The sequence below is a fragment of the Gymnoscopelus microlampas genome, assembly GCF_963454915.1.
Source record: "Gymnoscopelus microlampas genome assembly, chromosome: 14".
Taxonomy (NCBI): domain Eukaryota; kingdom Metazoa; phylum Chordata; class Actinopteri; order Myctophiformes; family Myctophidae; genus Gymnoscopelus; species Gymnoscopelus microlampas.
Window position 1 is genome coordinate 40686757 of NC_139951.1, and position 14794 is coordinate 40701550.

General features: G+C 42.8%; 1 protein-coding gene across 1 annotated transcript in view; it reads left to right on the forward strand.

Annotated features, from left to right (window-relative positions):
• fshr (follicle stimulating hormone receptor) overlaps positions 1 to 13997 on the forward strand; it is a gene marked incomplete at both ends in the record, with an annotated part of 28588 nt that extends 14591 nt beyond the window's left edge. Inside the window, 10 exons of the mRNA XM_084078349.1 lie at positions 5046 to 5117; positions 6113 to 6187; positions 6954 to 7028; positions 9150 to 9218; positions 9355 to 9429; positions 10090 to 10275; positions 10945 to 11162; positions 11688 to 11869; positions 12956 to 13156; positions 13488 to 13997. Coding sequence (XP_083934475.1) covers positions 5046 to 5117; positions 6113 to 6187; positions 6954 to 7028; positions 9150 to 9218; positions 9355 to 9429; positions 10090 to 10275; positions 10945 to 11162; positions 11688 to 11869; positions 12956 to 13156; positions 13488 to 13997 — 1663 coding nt within the window. The remainder of the gene's footprint in view (positions 1 to 5045; positions 5118 to 6112; positions 6188 to 6953; positions 7029 to 9149; positions 9219 to 9354; positions 9430 to 10089; positions 10276 to 10944; positions 11163 to 11687; positions 11870 to 12955; positions 13157 to 13487) is intronic.
• Positions 13998 to 14794: the final 797 nt, after the last annotated feature.

Here is a 14794-nt window from a genome sequence, read left to right on the forward strand (position 1 = left end):
AGACATGACAGGGGTCACATGCGACACAAGGAGCTATATGGTCGGTGCACTAACTGGCTGAGACCTCATGCACCCCTTTAGTCATCTGCCGAACCCCAAAACCAATTAGTTATGGTCAGTGTTGTGCCTGAACGCGTTCAATGAACGATCGTTCATGAACTCGTTCGTATTTTGGGCGAACGTGAACTGAACGTACTGTATATCCGCTAGATGAACGTTATTGTGAACGCGTTCATTCTGGCGTTTGTGAACGGCGTTCTCTCTTCGTTCAAACTTCGTTCAAGAGTGTCCCAAAATTCCATGGTTACATCGGTTTGTCATGTTGTATTTCATCCTATTCTGTGTTTCCGAGGCGTCTTGAACGCACCATCAGCCAAAAAAAGAGAAAAGCAAGGCGGCGTCTCACATTCATGTGCTCAGCGCGGAGACCGACTCCGAGTGAACAGTCTCATTGCAGCGACAGCTAGTGAACAGCACAGACAGTTACGGCCACTCGGCCAGGGCGAAGAGCTGACACTTTATCCGCTCTGCGAAGCTCATTTCCCGGCCACAAGCATTTGGAAGTTGACTTGTGTCTCTTCCAAAGTATCGGTGTTGTTTCCTTGGCTTCACTGCCGACAAAATTAACTTGAAGCTGGGCTGAATTAATAAAGTAAACACCGCGGAACGGCGAAATGAGTTTGGGATGTTACAACAACATGTCCGGACCGTGGCTGATGCGTGCACCGTAGCTTACAGCCGACTTTAGGACGGTAGCCCCGGCCCCCGAACCTCTGAATGAACGTATTGTAGTCTGGACGTCCGACCCGACTTTATTTTGGCATTAAAAGTGGACTTCTGCACCTGGCTTTTGATGTTAACAGTGTCATACACTCACTTTGACAAGCCCCCAGCCCCCCCGCCAAGATGAATGAAAAATTAAAACACCATTACATTATTATGCATTACATTAGTATTAACCACATGAACCCCAGATGGGGGGAACATAAGCCAAAAATAGCCGATCTACAAGCTCACAACGTGTTGCAGCGCGACGCGTTGTGAGCTTGTAGATCTGCTATTTTTGGCAGAGAGAAAAAAAGCGTCCAAGAAAAGTAGGCCTCCCACCAAGATGAATGAAAATCTTTAGAAAATAGCAGATCTACAAGCTCACTGTGTCGCACCGTGACCTGTTGTGAGCATAGAGGTATAGGTTGTGAGCTTGTAGATCGGCTATTTTCCAATAGCCAAAACTTAAATAGGGCTGAAGTGATTCATGTATTTGCAAAATCTACATAGTAACTAGTAACTTCAGTTTTCAAATAATTAAAAATAAGTACAATATTTGCCTCTGAGATGTAGAGTAGAAGTAAGTAAGTACTGAAAACTGCTAATACTCTAGTAAAGTAAAAGTACCTCAAAATTGTACTTAAGTACAGTACTTGAATAAATGTACTTAGTTACTTTACACCACTGGAAATAATAAATATAGGGTGCTTTGTGTATGTACACCAGAGAGGATATAATGTATAAGAAAATTAAATAAATAACATTGGTTTTATAATGTATTGGATAAAAAATAAAAGTATAGTAATAATAATAAATAATAGATTCGGATGCATCCTGCTCCATATACAATACAATACAATGCACTGCTTTTCAGTTAATCATTCAAGTTTGAGACAATAAAAATATGCGATTAATAAGCGATTAATCGCGCGATTAACTACAAAAATCATGCGATTAATCGCGATTAAAAATTTTAATCGCCTGACAGCACTAATATATATTGAAAAAAAAGAACGAAAAAGAACTGAACTAGTTCATTTTTTGAACCATGAACTTTAGTTCAAAATTTTGAATTATGAACTGAACTTTGAACTAGTTCATTTTAAAATTTGTGAACTGAACTTTGAACTAGTTCATATTTTAAGTGAACTTCAACCTGTGGGTCGGGACCCTCAGAGGGGTCCCCACATGATTTGGGGGCGGTGGGGGGTGGGGGGGTCGGTGAAGAGACAATTTAAGGACTTTTAAGACAAAAAGAGAAAGAAAAGAAAGAAAGAAAAGAAAAATACCATCACTGCATCAAAAGTAATCAGCCAACTATACTATAAAAACTGCGAGGCGTTGTGAGCTTGTAGATCAGCTATGTTCACAATATGTATCTGTGGAAACGAGTCAAACTAAATGTAATGCCTCAACTCAAAAATGATTATTTTGGGGGGTCCCCAGTTCAAATATGATTCATTTGGGGGGTCGGGGCCTGAAAAGGTTGAGAACCACTGCTTTAGTCTACCAATTGAATGTATTCTCTGCTGGTATGTCATTTTTCTGACACACACACACGCACACACACACACACACACACACACACACACACACACACACACACACACACACACACACACACACACACACACACACACACACACACACACACACACACACTGGGCTGTAATGCCATTTGCAAGTGTTATATTTCTGTGCTTTGCTGCAGTGTCATTGCACTTTTCACCATGCACACGTGAGAGGAATTATTATCTGAAACATTATTAGCATGCAGAACAGATGCAAGATGAAGGGGCATTTTATGTAAAGAGAATCAAGGAAGTGACTAATAACCGTGGCAGGGGGAAACATTGACTGTATAATCTTGCTTGTGTGTTCGCTGTTGTATTAATATCCGTTGTTCAACTCTGTTTTGGCTGATTTGTATAAAATATGCCCGATTTCTTTTTTACAACATATGCTGAGCATGCATACTCTACTGTATGTCAGCAACCTTCCTTGCCTTTTCACGCTCTTTATTTATACATAGTGACACCTGGGAATAGTTCTGTACAACTACAGTTTTGTTACTTACGACTCAAGGACACTTTAATGGTATTTGTAGCGAGAGTCTAAGAGTGTTCATTCTAGATCTCCCCGTGCCCAGATTTTACCCCAGGTTCCACTGATGTAAAGTGCCAATGTCACCATCATTCACCCAGCCCCTCATCTCAAGCTTTCTCAGTCAGGGGGGAGGGTGATAGTCACTTGCAGTAAACACTGACCTGGAATCTCAAGGCTAGGACCACAGATAGGCAGGAAAGGAAGAGAGGTGCACGTGTGTGTGTGCGTGCGTGTGTGTGTGCATGTGTGTGTGCATGTGTGCGTGCGTGTGTGTGTGTGTGTGTGTGTGTGTGTGTGTGTGTGTGTGTGTGTGTGTGTGTGTGTGTGTGTGTGTGTGTGTGTGTGTGCGTGTGTGTGCGTGTGTGTGTGTGTGTGTGCTCGCGCGCATGCATGCAAGCGTGTGTGGATAGCCAGACCAATTATACCTCTCAGAGAAAGGGTGAACAACATATGAAGTAAATACAGATACTCCTCTCCCAGGCACGGTGTGGTACAGTATAATCACACTACAAAAGAATGTACGCGTGCACACATAGGTACTGTACTCATGCACATTAAAAAATAATTCATGCACACTCAGAATTCCTCAAAAGTGTACTTAAGTACAGTACTTGAGTAAATGTACTTAGTTACTTTTTACACCACTGCACACACGCATGCACTGTATGCCTCTGTGAATGAAGGAGTACAGGCCTAAGAAGAATTCGGAGGCAGCAGTGTGTGTGTTCTGCTCCGCTCTGCCCCGAGGCCAAGGCTCAGGGATTCATTACATGAGTGTTTACAAGAATGAACGGGCAGCCGTTTCAATAGCAGTACATTCACAATTAGCTGTACGTCCCGTATACTTTAGGCATGTCATTATATCGCTGCTGACGGGGCAGAAACCTCTTATTATATTCTAACTTTTAGTGTTTTTTTCGTAAATTAATGCCCTACTTGATCATACTAGGGCGTCACACAAAAGTACAAAACAAATTGCAGATCTTATCTACAAGCTGGAAACGCACGTTTTGAGCTTGTCGATCTGCTGTTTTTGCTATTTTTAAATTTAAATCCTGAAAAGTAACAGTTTTTCTTTTTCTTTTGTTAAACATTTGTCAAAAAATTGCAGATATGCAAGCTCACAATGCGTCACTTAGATCCACTATTTTCGTGTGACAGTTAGTGTAAAATACGCCTTAAGTGGTTAATGTATAATCATTGTACACAGACCAGCCAAATGGATTAGATCTTGTTTTTCATCAGTAGTGCATTTAATTGGCCTTGCAGACAGGTCTTCATTGTTGTCATGTAGTCAGACCTACCATCTTACTTCATCAAATCCAGAGACAGTGGGTCTGAATCCCAAGTCAGCATGTCCAGGTTTTGCCATATTATCGGGTAAGATTGGCTGGACTTAATGTCATTGCCCTTAACTACTTCTCAATAGTTGTGCCCCATCTGTTAGTTAGACATGTATGGTCTGGCAGTGGCTACTGTGAGAATAAAATGATACTTCTGAGAAGGATCACATTTTGTGTAAATGGCCATCCAGCAACTGAGGAAAAACTACAAAGTAATAAAAAGAGAAAAAAGAAGCACTGCAGGGATCAGTCAGTGGCTCTCATAGATAGGTGCTCTTTGGTGATACAGGTAGGAACATTTACAAAGAAGGCTTTTCAAAGAAGTACTGCTTAACTCCCAAATGGCGTGGACTGCAGACTTGCAAAGAAAATAATTCCAAGGCACGCCGTCTTTGATGAAAGAATATAGGGTTTATTTTGAGCAAGGCAACAAATTATGACCAACGCGTATCGAGCTAGAAGGTTTTCATCATCAGGGTCTAACATTTTGGCTAATCAGTCACACTTGAATACAGCCAAAATGTTAGACAGACCCTGATGAAGACCTTCTTGGTTGATACGCGTTGGTCATAAATCCCATATATTTTTTCATCAAAGACGGAGTGCCTTGGAATTATTTTCTTTGCAGTCTGCAGTCTGCAGTCCACACCACTTGGGAGTTAAGCAGTACATCTTTGAAAACCCTTTTTTGTTCAACTACAAAGTAATGTCCTTCTATAGTAACCTTACCTGACCAATAACCATCACTATTAATCATCCATGCATTTCTGTGATTCGTTTAATTAATGTCAGAGACATTTTGTGATTGGCTGTTTTCTGTGTCAACAGGGAGTTGAAAGAGACAGGGCTCACTGAGGTTCCAGTGCGCGCCTTCACCAACTTGCAAGAGCTGAAGAAAATGTAAGAGTGTGTGTGTGTGTGTGTGTGTGTGTGTGTGTGTGTGTGTGTGTGTGTGTGTGTGTGTGTGTGTGTGTGTGTGTGTGTGTGTGTGTGTGTGTGTGTGTGTGTGTGTGTGTGTGTGTGTGTGTGTGTGTGTGTGTGCGTGCGTGCGTGCGTGCGTGCGTGCGTGCGTGCGTGCGTGCGTGCGTGCGTGCGCGTGTGCGTGCGATTGATGAGTGTTATGATTGTTTTGTCTCCCGTGTGGAACTAGACGAGTGTAGGGGCTCAGAGATGATAGGAGCTCCAGTAAGCTTGTGTTCTGTGGTCGGGGGTTTACATTGTGTAAGAGAACAAAATATAAGCAGTAAGTCTTACCCGCTGGAGTTTTGTCCACAAGGGACATGCACCAACCTTAACTCAAGTTACATACTATGTTTTATTTGTGAATATGTTTAGTCTTAATTTGATATGGGACAACGTGCAACCAACACCAAGGCTATGCTTCACCCAAACAGAATGTGAGTTCTCAGTAACACTCAATGGAAAACAAACACAGAATGTCATGTGGTTGGCATGTTTAGCTGGTTGAGGGACTAGAGCACCTTGTATGTAAAAAACAATTATAATAGTAAAACTATACTGTGTACACTACACAATATTATTATTATTATTATAATTTTTTTTTTTTATCTCACACACCTAGTTACATCGAGGAGAATGGAGAGTTGAAGAGTATTGCTGCTTTTGCCTTCGCCAATCTCACAAAGCTCACTTTGATGTAAGTATATCTATTAAACATGATTGTTGTGCCATATGGACAGCCCTTTTTTGGTACCCTTCAGTGATAGAGATCCCCCTTGGAATCATAACAGGACACATGAATCAAATTTAGCTGAATTAATTATGTACCACCTGGTATGATAGCATTCGTGATGTTCCAAGAAATGCCTCACATTACCTTGTGTCTGCATGCGTTCACAGTTCACTGTTTTAGTTTTTTGTGTGTTTTCTTGCAGATCCATAACTAAGAGTAGAAACCTGCAGGTCATCCATGAAGATGCATTCATTGGGCTTGTGAACCTGCAGATCATGTGAGTGGTCTGACACTGGTCAGTTTGCAACATGGGGAAACTCTCACCGAAGTGTTGAATATGGATGCATAGTTTATTGTCCCATAAGGCTCCCCCCTAGCCCCCCCCACCCCCCCAATATTCTCTCTTTCTTTGTACCAAAACTGGGTCACAACCCTCCTTCAGGAAAAAGAAATGTCTCACAAAAGAAATGTCTCAGGGTGAGGAAGGTGAAGAACAAGCACTATTAACTTGGTGTTTGGTTCATAATATTCCTCCAAATCCCGCTTCAAAGCTGCACTATACAAGATGTTTAGCACACAAGTGTCTTATCAAGAAACTTATAAAATCAGCCCATCGTTCTTGATTAAAATGCTATACATTTACGATTTACTGCGATAAGTTTCAGTGATCTGGTAAGACCAGTGGCACGGGTATCAAGCACCCATCACTGCCCACTGGAGGCCGCCAACATACACAAAGTATGGAAGCTCCAGTGCAGCTTAAAATTCTGTACCTTTCCTTTTACACTTCACACACAGCAATATTGTTCAAGTATATCAGAATGTAAAACAAATTTGCCAAAGTAAATGTATATCAAAACACATTTTGGACATTGGACATTCATTTTCACAAATATAGGCTACATTTTATTAATATATATTTATTCCAAATAAAATAGATTCCCGCTCCTATATCATTGTCTATATTTGCTTGACTCAAAAATCGCCTTGTTCTGACTGATTACTGTCTAAATGTGTGTATTGTGTGTTGATGTGTATCACAGGAAAATCATCAACACTGGACTGACAGTCTTCCCAGACTTCACTAAGATCAACTCTGCAGACGATGACTTTCTCCTGTAAGTCAGCCTGCTTCTCTATTTAGGCCCACTAGTGGCTCCACAGTGGGGGTCCGTGCTTTGGGAGTGGTCTGATATTGTAGGTGTGCAATCAGACCCTGACCAAGTTCAGCTCAATCAGCACACATTTGAATTTTAAGTATAAGAGAAGTGATATGGGGCTAGAAGCCAGAGAGCTACAACATACATATTTACATATAGGAAACACATGGCCTATATGCAAGAAAAGGTCCCTGTGGTATAGAATTACAGTTTTCATCATCTGCCCCTGACACACACATTCACACACAAGGATGTGGTGTTCTGTTACTTCGTTGTTTTTCTTCATTCAAGTGCCTTTATTGTCAAGTATACTCTATCCCTGGCAGTGGTTCTCGAACTGTTTCGTGTCAAGGATCCCCAAATTGACACTTATTAGCCCGCAGACCCCCATTTGAAAAGATATGCCAGGGGCCCCCATAAGAGAAGATTTGTACGGCTCTAGCAGTGATTCTCAACCATTTTAATTTCAAGGAACCCCAGTTTGACATGCATTTGGCTACGGACCCCCTTTTAATGGCATTTCTATCTCTGGGACTCCGATTTATATTGTAAAGTCAATGTTAATTTAACTCTGAGAGTGTACAAATGGAACCAAATGGACCCATTAGGGTCCATTTGGTTCCATTTGTACACTCTCAGAGTTACAGACCGACAAGGGTCCATTTGGTAACTATATCCATCTCCAGCTGGGGACCCCCTGGAACTCCCTCAAGGACCCCTGGGGTCCCCGGACCCCACTTTGAGAACCAATGCTCTATCCAATCCAGTGAAATTTGGTTTTCCCTAAACGTCAGCTTGTGCTCACTGAGGCCACGGGCTGGATGTTTATTCTCATGCATGCTGCCTGTGCATAATGAAAATCCATGCAAATGAGGAGCCAACCTGCCAATTCAGCGTGTGCGTTCTGTGAGAGAATATAGGAACTTTTTGAGAGCATCTCTGCCGACGACGAGTGTACCGTATGAGAATTTAGAGGCAATGTCGGTCAGTTCGAATACATTTGTTTCTAGGACCACGTGTAGAGAGTATAAGAATCTTGGTCAGACTCAGATCAAACCGCTTCGGTTCAGTTGGGTATAAGGAGCAGAATGTCCTCTAGGGGCTGCTAGTGGGGCTTTTATAGACTTGGCAAACACTTGCTTGTATAAAGACATAATACACATTAAGATGCATTCAAGAATATACATACTATACTCTACATACATACACGCACGCACGCACGCACGCACGCACGCACGCACGCACGCACGCACGCACGCACGCACGCACGCACGCACGCACGCGCACACACACACACACACACACACACACACACACACACACACACACACACACACACACACACACACACACTCATCTATGTGTTATGTGTGCTTGTTAGTGAATTTCAGGAGAACTGTCATATACACAGAATACCAGTCAATGCCTTCAGAGGCGTCCGCATCCCTGAAATGTGAGTTGTCCGTTCAATTTTTAAATTCACTCGCACGCACGCACACACACACACTGACACACACACACACACACACACACACACACACACACACACACACACACACACACACACACACACACACACACACACACACACACACACACACACACACACACACACACACACACACACACACACACACACTTGAAAACTAAGTGAGCAGTAAATAGGCACTAATAAATCAAACACTCCCTTGTTTCCTGCCCTTGTCTGAGGCTCTCTCCATCTCTAAACCCTCTGCATGTCTGCTCAATTTCACTTCCGCTCAATTAAGCAGAACAGAGAGGCCTATAAAACAGGGTAACAGTGAATGTGTAATTATTTACAGGGGTGATCTTTATTTGACATATTTTTGATGTATTAATTTACCCGACCATCGCCATTTGCACAATTTATTTTCTTGCAAACAAAATCCTTTTTTCTGCACCATGCTTGCTTCGCCCATGGGCACCTTTTCAGATATTTCTACTGCTCTTATCCAGGCAGGTCTCCTGCTACCAACATTTGTACGTGACTTCACTGTTAGATTTATTTTATTATATTTATATACGTATGACTAACTTGGATTCTCTTCTCACTGACAGACGGCTGTACCATAATGACATCAGAGAGATTGACAGAGCCGCCTTTAATGGCACCACGGTGTACAGATTGTGAGTAATTCTGTAAGCACAGATAGGCCTACACATTTGGGACAACAAAAAAATCAAACTAACTAACACAGGATCTGTCTGTCTTTCTCTATGTCTTTCTTTCTCCTCTCTATCACTCTATCACTCTCTCATTCAGGTATTTGTCATGGAACAAGAACCTCACTGTCATTGATCCTGAGGCCTTCATGGGCTGCAGGTGGCTGGTCACACTGTAAGCACCATGATGACTAACAATGCGGGGGACAGAACAATGAACAGTTGGCCTGTGTGTGTGAGGAGGTTCCAGTGAAATCATAAATTGATAGAAATGATGCTGAAATCTGTATACAATTTATGTCTGCAACAAATATTACACTGTTCAAGTGTTCTCTATAGTTATTCTTAACCCATTCAAACCAGGAAAGCATCTGTGTAACCACTTAAACCATTATTTTATACTTTTATCTTATACATTCAAAAATAGATTTCCAAGCTCATAGTAGATCTGCTATTTTTGAAAAATCGTGAAAATTTGGTCCAAATCTTTGAATATATATATATATATATTTTTTTTTTGTCTTCTTTTTTTTTTTTGAAAAAACTTATGTTGCTATCAGTGGTTCTCAAGCCTTTTCATGTCAAGGACTAATAGGACTTAATAAATAGATCTACAAGCTTGTATATCTTCTTTATCTTGTATGTCTGCTAAGAAATCTTAAAATGACACAGATCCGTTCCCGGTCTTAATTGGTTAAATAATGATGTGGGGGTGGTTGTTTTTCTCAGTTATTCTCTGACACCATGACCGGTGCTTGCCTTACAAGACTTTGTATTAAACTGGGAAACCTCTATCTCTCTCTCCTTGTGCCTTTGTCATCCTTGCTTTTTGCAGGGATATCTCTCACACAAAGCTGAGCTCCATTCCGTGGTCGATCCTGGGGGGACTGCAGGTGCTGATAGCAAAGTCTGTAAAGTCTTTCAAAAAATTGCCACCTCTGGATCTGTTCACAAAGCTATCCAAGGCTGACCTCACCTACCCCTCACACTGCTGTGCCTTCCTCAACATGTACAGGAACAGGTAATACACCCGCACAAAGACTTACATTTAACTTTTTATTTCCTTTATTTCACAAAGTTGGTTATTGGCAATACATGGCCTCTAGTTTGAGGGTGGTTAAGCATTGATGAGTTTGCAACACGATTGATGAGTTTGCAAATTTGACACACAGCAGCAGAACTGGTACAGTTATGCTAATGGTCGCAATAAATTAATAATAAGAGTGTGCCAGTTTACTGCTCTCAAACTAGCAGCCATACTCTTTTATACACCCATACACATGCCTGCACTGTCACTCTCTTGCAGACGTGACATTGCCGTGAATTATCTTTCTTCCATATATACAAACATGTTTATGAATAACTAATGTTAATACTGGCAAGTCATCATATCTGTATACTTTATGTCACCACCGCTCAATTATCAGACAGTAGGTCTGCAGAGCCAATCTTACTTTTCAACTCATCACATTTGCATAGCCACATTGCCACATCTAGGCTACATGGTCAAAAGATAAAGTGTTGAATTTAGAGAATATGTAGAAAAGAAAGTGTTGCATTTACAGACAGACAGACAGACAGACAGACAGACAGACAGACAGACAGACAGACAGACAGACACAGTTAATTTGTTTTCACTGGTCATGAAGATTGACACAAATAACAAATGGGTGCGTGTGTCTGTGTGTAGGACCTGGCATTCATGGTGTTCCAACCCCGATATGCGTCATAACCACGTCTTCTGGAATCAACACTGTACTAACGTCACCTACGTCAACTGTACCCCCACCCCTGACTCCTTCAACCCCTGTGAGGACATCATGGCTGACACCCCACTAAGGGTCCTCATCTGGATCATCTCCATCCTGGCACTGCTGGGGAACACTGCCGTTCTCCTCATCTTGCTAGGTGCATAAGGCTGCACATATTGCTGAAGGGAACACTGAGTGACCTTAACCACTTGAACCCCAGCATCCATATTCTGGGGGGGAACATTAGCCAAGAACAGTTAATCCGCTGTTTTTGGTGAAGAGATTTGGTGTAGGCGGGGAAAAAGCAGTTCCAGCACACACTTTCAGGACACTTTCAGGATCATGTTTATAGGGTTTCAAAGGATAGTTCACCCAAAACAATACTTTTCCCCCATCTATTAGTCACCCCATAGAGACTTGAATTCATGGATATTTTTTTGTTTTGTGTCTTCATGAAACAAACAAAACATATCCATGAATTCAAGTCTCCATGGGGTGACTAATCGATAGGAAAAAAGTCATTTTGGGGGTGAACTATCCCTTTAAGTGGTTAAAAGGTTTAACCTTTGTAGAGATCTGCTTGATGTCAAAAATATCAAGTTATCATCATTGAATGGGATGATGAACCTGAGACTCACTTTTGCAGTGTTTTTATTTTAAGTGTGTATTGGATTGTTGTTAGGCACCAAGGCCAAGCTGACCGTCCCTCGGTTCCTGATGTGCCACCTGGCGTTCGCTGACCTGTGCATGGGCGTCTACCTGGTAGTCATAGCAACCGTGGACATCGTCACTCGTGGCCACTACTACAACGACGCCATCGACTGGCAGACGGGCCCGGGCTGCAATGCTGCGGGCTTCTTCACGGTGTGTGTGTGTGTGTGTGTGTGTGTGTGTGTGTGTGCGTGTGCGTGTGCGTGTGTGTGTGTGTGTGTGTGCGTGCGTGTAAATGTTTGCTGTAATGTACTGTAGGTATAGATGTTCATTGTGTGCCTGTGCAAGTATACTTGGATATGTTCAAGGTTCAAGGTTCAAGTTTATTAGTGTCCCCGAGGGGCAAATTGGTTTGCAGCATATAGCATCAGTACAGTACAACAAAACATTAAAACAGACAGTAAAAAAACAGCACATCAGTACAGTACAACAAAACATTAAAACAGACAGTAAAAAACAGCACAGTAAAACATCCATAGCCGGTACAGAGAGTTCACATTAGGTCATAAGGAGCAAAGTATAAGGTGCTATGCAGTACAGTGTACATGGCCATTGAAATAGAGTACGTGGACACAAGGAGACTGCTAGGTGCACGTAATAACTAAAGGCTATCTCCTCCTTGGCTTCTCCATAACAGAGTTCAGACTGCCGATAGAGATAGGAATAAAGGACAATTTGTGCCTGTTTGTTGTGGCACTGGGGGTCCGCAAACGACGGCCCGAAGGAAGGAGTTTGTACTCAGTGTTAAGTGGGTGAGCAGTATCTGAACGAATGGACTTGGCTTTTTTGAGTACCTGTCTGTTGAAGAGAAGTCCAAGGCTGTTCATATTTGTACCAATTACCTTGGAGGCAACTTTCACAACTCTTCCAAGGGAATTATTGTCCTTGACACAGAGATTACCATACCAACAGATAATAGAAAAGGAAATGACAGACTCTATGTAGGCACTATAAAACAGTTTCATCAGAGTTTTGTCGATATTGAACTTAGCCAATTTCCTCAGACAGTATAGGCGTTGCTGGCCTTTTTTGTACATCATGTCCGTGTTGAGGTCAAATTTCAGTTTGTCATCGATTATTGTGCCCAGATATTTGTAGTTTTTTACAATATCTACTGTCTCTCCGTTGGCCAGGCTCTTCCGGGGAGATTGTGGGGACAGTCTAAAGTCAATGCAAAGCTCCTTAGTTTTTGAGAGTGTGACTGTGTGCATGCGTGCGTGTATGTGTGTGTCTTTGCAGATGTTTGCCAGCGAGCTGTCAGTGTTCACGTTGACAGCCATCACGGTGGAACGCTGGCACACCATCACGCACGCCTTACGCCTCGACCGGAAGATGCGGCTGCGTCACGCCTGCGTCGTCATGACAGTGGGCTGGGTCTTCTCCGCCCTGGTTGCTGTGCTGCCCACGGTAGAAGCCCTAGGGGTCAGCAGCTACACCAAGGTACTGTAGCAACGCCATTCACTCACAATCAGTCACAGTAATATCCTGAGTGTTAATTTAACTGAGTGCACAAATGTAACCAAACCCATTTGCATATACAGTATATGCTCATATAGCAGAAGTGGCTCAGACCCTCTGCCTGATGACCAAAATCTTAATATCTCTTCCGAGATATGGAGAATTCCTCTTTAGGCTAGTGGTTAAGATGTTGGCTTTTCACGTGGGAGAGCAGAGTTCGATTCTCGGGCGTTACACTCACAAAATGTGGGTGTACATGTATACGCTGCAAATATGTTGCATTATCTTCACGTGCGTTCTTTCGTCTTCACAGGCGAGTATCTGCCTGCCCATGGACGTGGACTCGGTCCTGTCTCAGGTCTACGTGGTGTCTCTGCTCGTGCTCAACATCCTGGCCTTCTTCTGCGTGTGCGGCTGCTACCTCAGCATCTACCTGAACGTCCGCAACCGCTCGACCGCGCCGCCCCGCGCCGACACGCACGTTGCCAAGCGCATGGCCGTGCTCATCTTCACCGACTTCCTCTGCATGGCTCCCATCTCCTTCTTCGCCATCTCCGCCGCCTTCAAGTACCCGCTCATCACGGTGACCGACTCCAAGCTCCTGCTGGTCCTCTTCTACCCGATCAACTCGTGCGCCAACCCCTTCCTCTACGCGTTCTTCACGCGCACCTTTCACCACGATTTCTTCATGTTGGCGGCGCGCTTCGGCGTGTGTAAGACCCGCGCGCAGATCTACCGGACGGAGAGCTCCTCCTGCTGCCAGCAGGTGGCGTGGACTTTTCCAAAGGCTACTCTGTATTCTTTGGCCAACTCCCATCTCTGATCCATCCATGCAAGGCTTGGTTTGTAAAAAAAAAAGAAAAAGAAAAAATGAATAACATATCCCCACCAGCGAGACAAATGACTGACCTGGGGATATCAAAAGCAGAGGTATGGGTCCCCCCCCCCCCCCAGTAGATCCAACCCGGCCTGTTTTTATCCGAGATCCTGCAAGTTAGACATGCAAGTTATAGACTAGTCCAGGACATAACAGTAGATATACACAGATAGACCTGACCTGGGTCAAAAAGTAGTTACACGTAATTCTTAGCTGCTCAGTCTGTGTGACAGGTATCAATTCTGCTATGCTGTATTAAGTACAATGCTCAGGCTAATAATTATAGAGACAGACAAAGCTTGATGTTAATTGCAGAGAAACCAATGGTACCTGGTGAAAAACCACATACAAAACTATGCACGCATGCACGCACGCACAGACGCACGCGCGCGCGCACGCGCACACACACAGCCTTGTGTGTATGTCTTACGTTTTTCTATGAATTAAATGTAAATAGCTTATTTCACTTAAAAGTAAATCATATCAGATATAACTTTTAAGGATATATAATTATTTGTGCTGAATTTGTATTTTTTACATTTTTTTTACTATTATGTATCTTACATGGTAAATGTGAGCGCATGTATAAAATCATGATCCCTGCTTTTGATAGCTTGAGAGGAGACTAAAATGGACACACACACACACACACACACACACACACACACACACACACACACACACACACACACACACACACACACACACACACACACACACACACACACACACACGTATGCAAG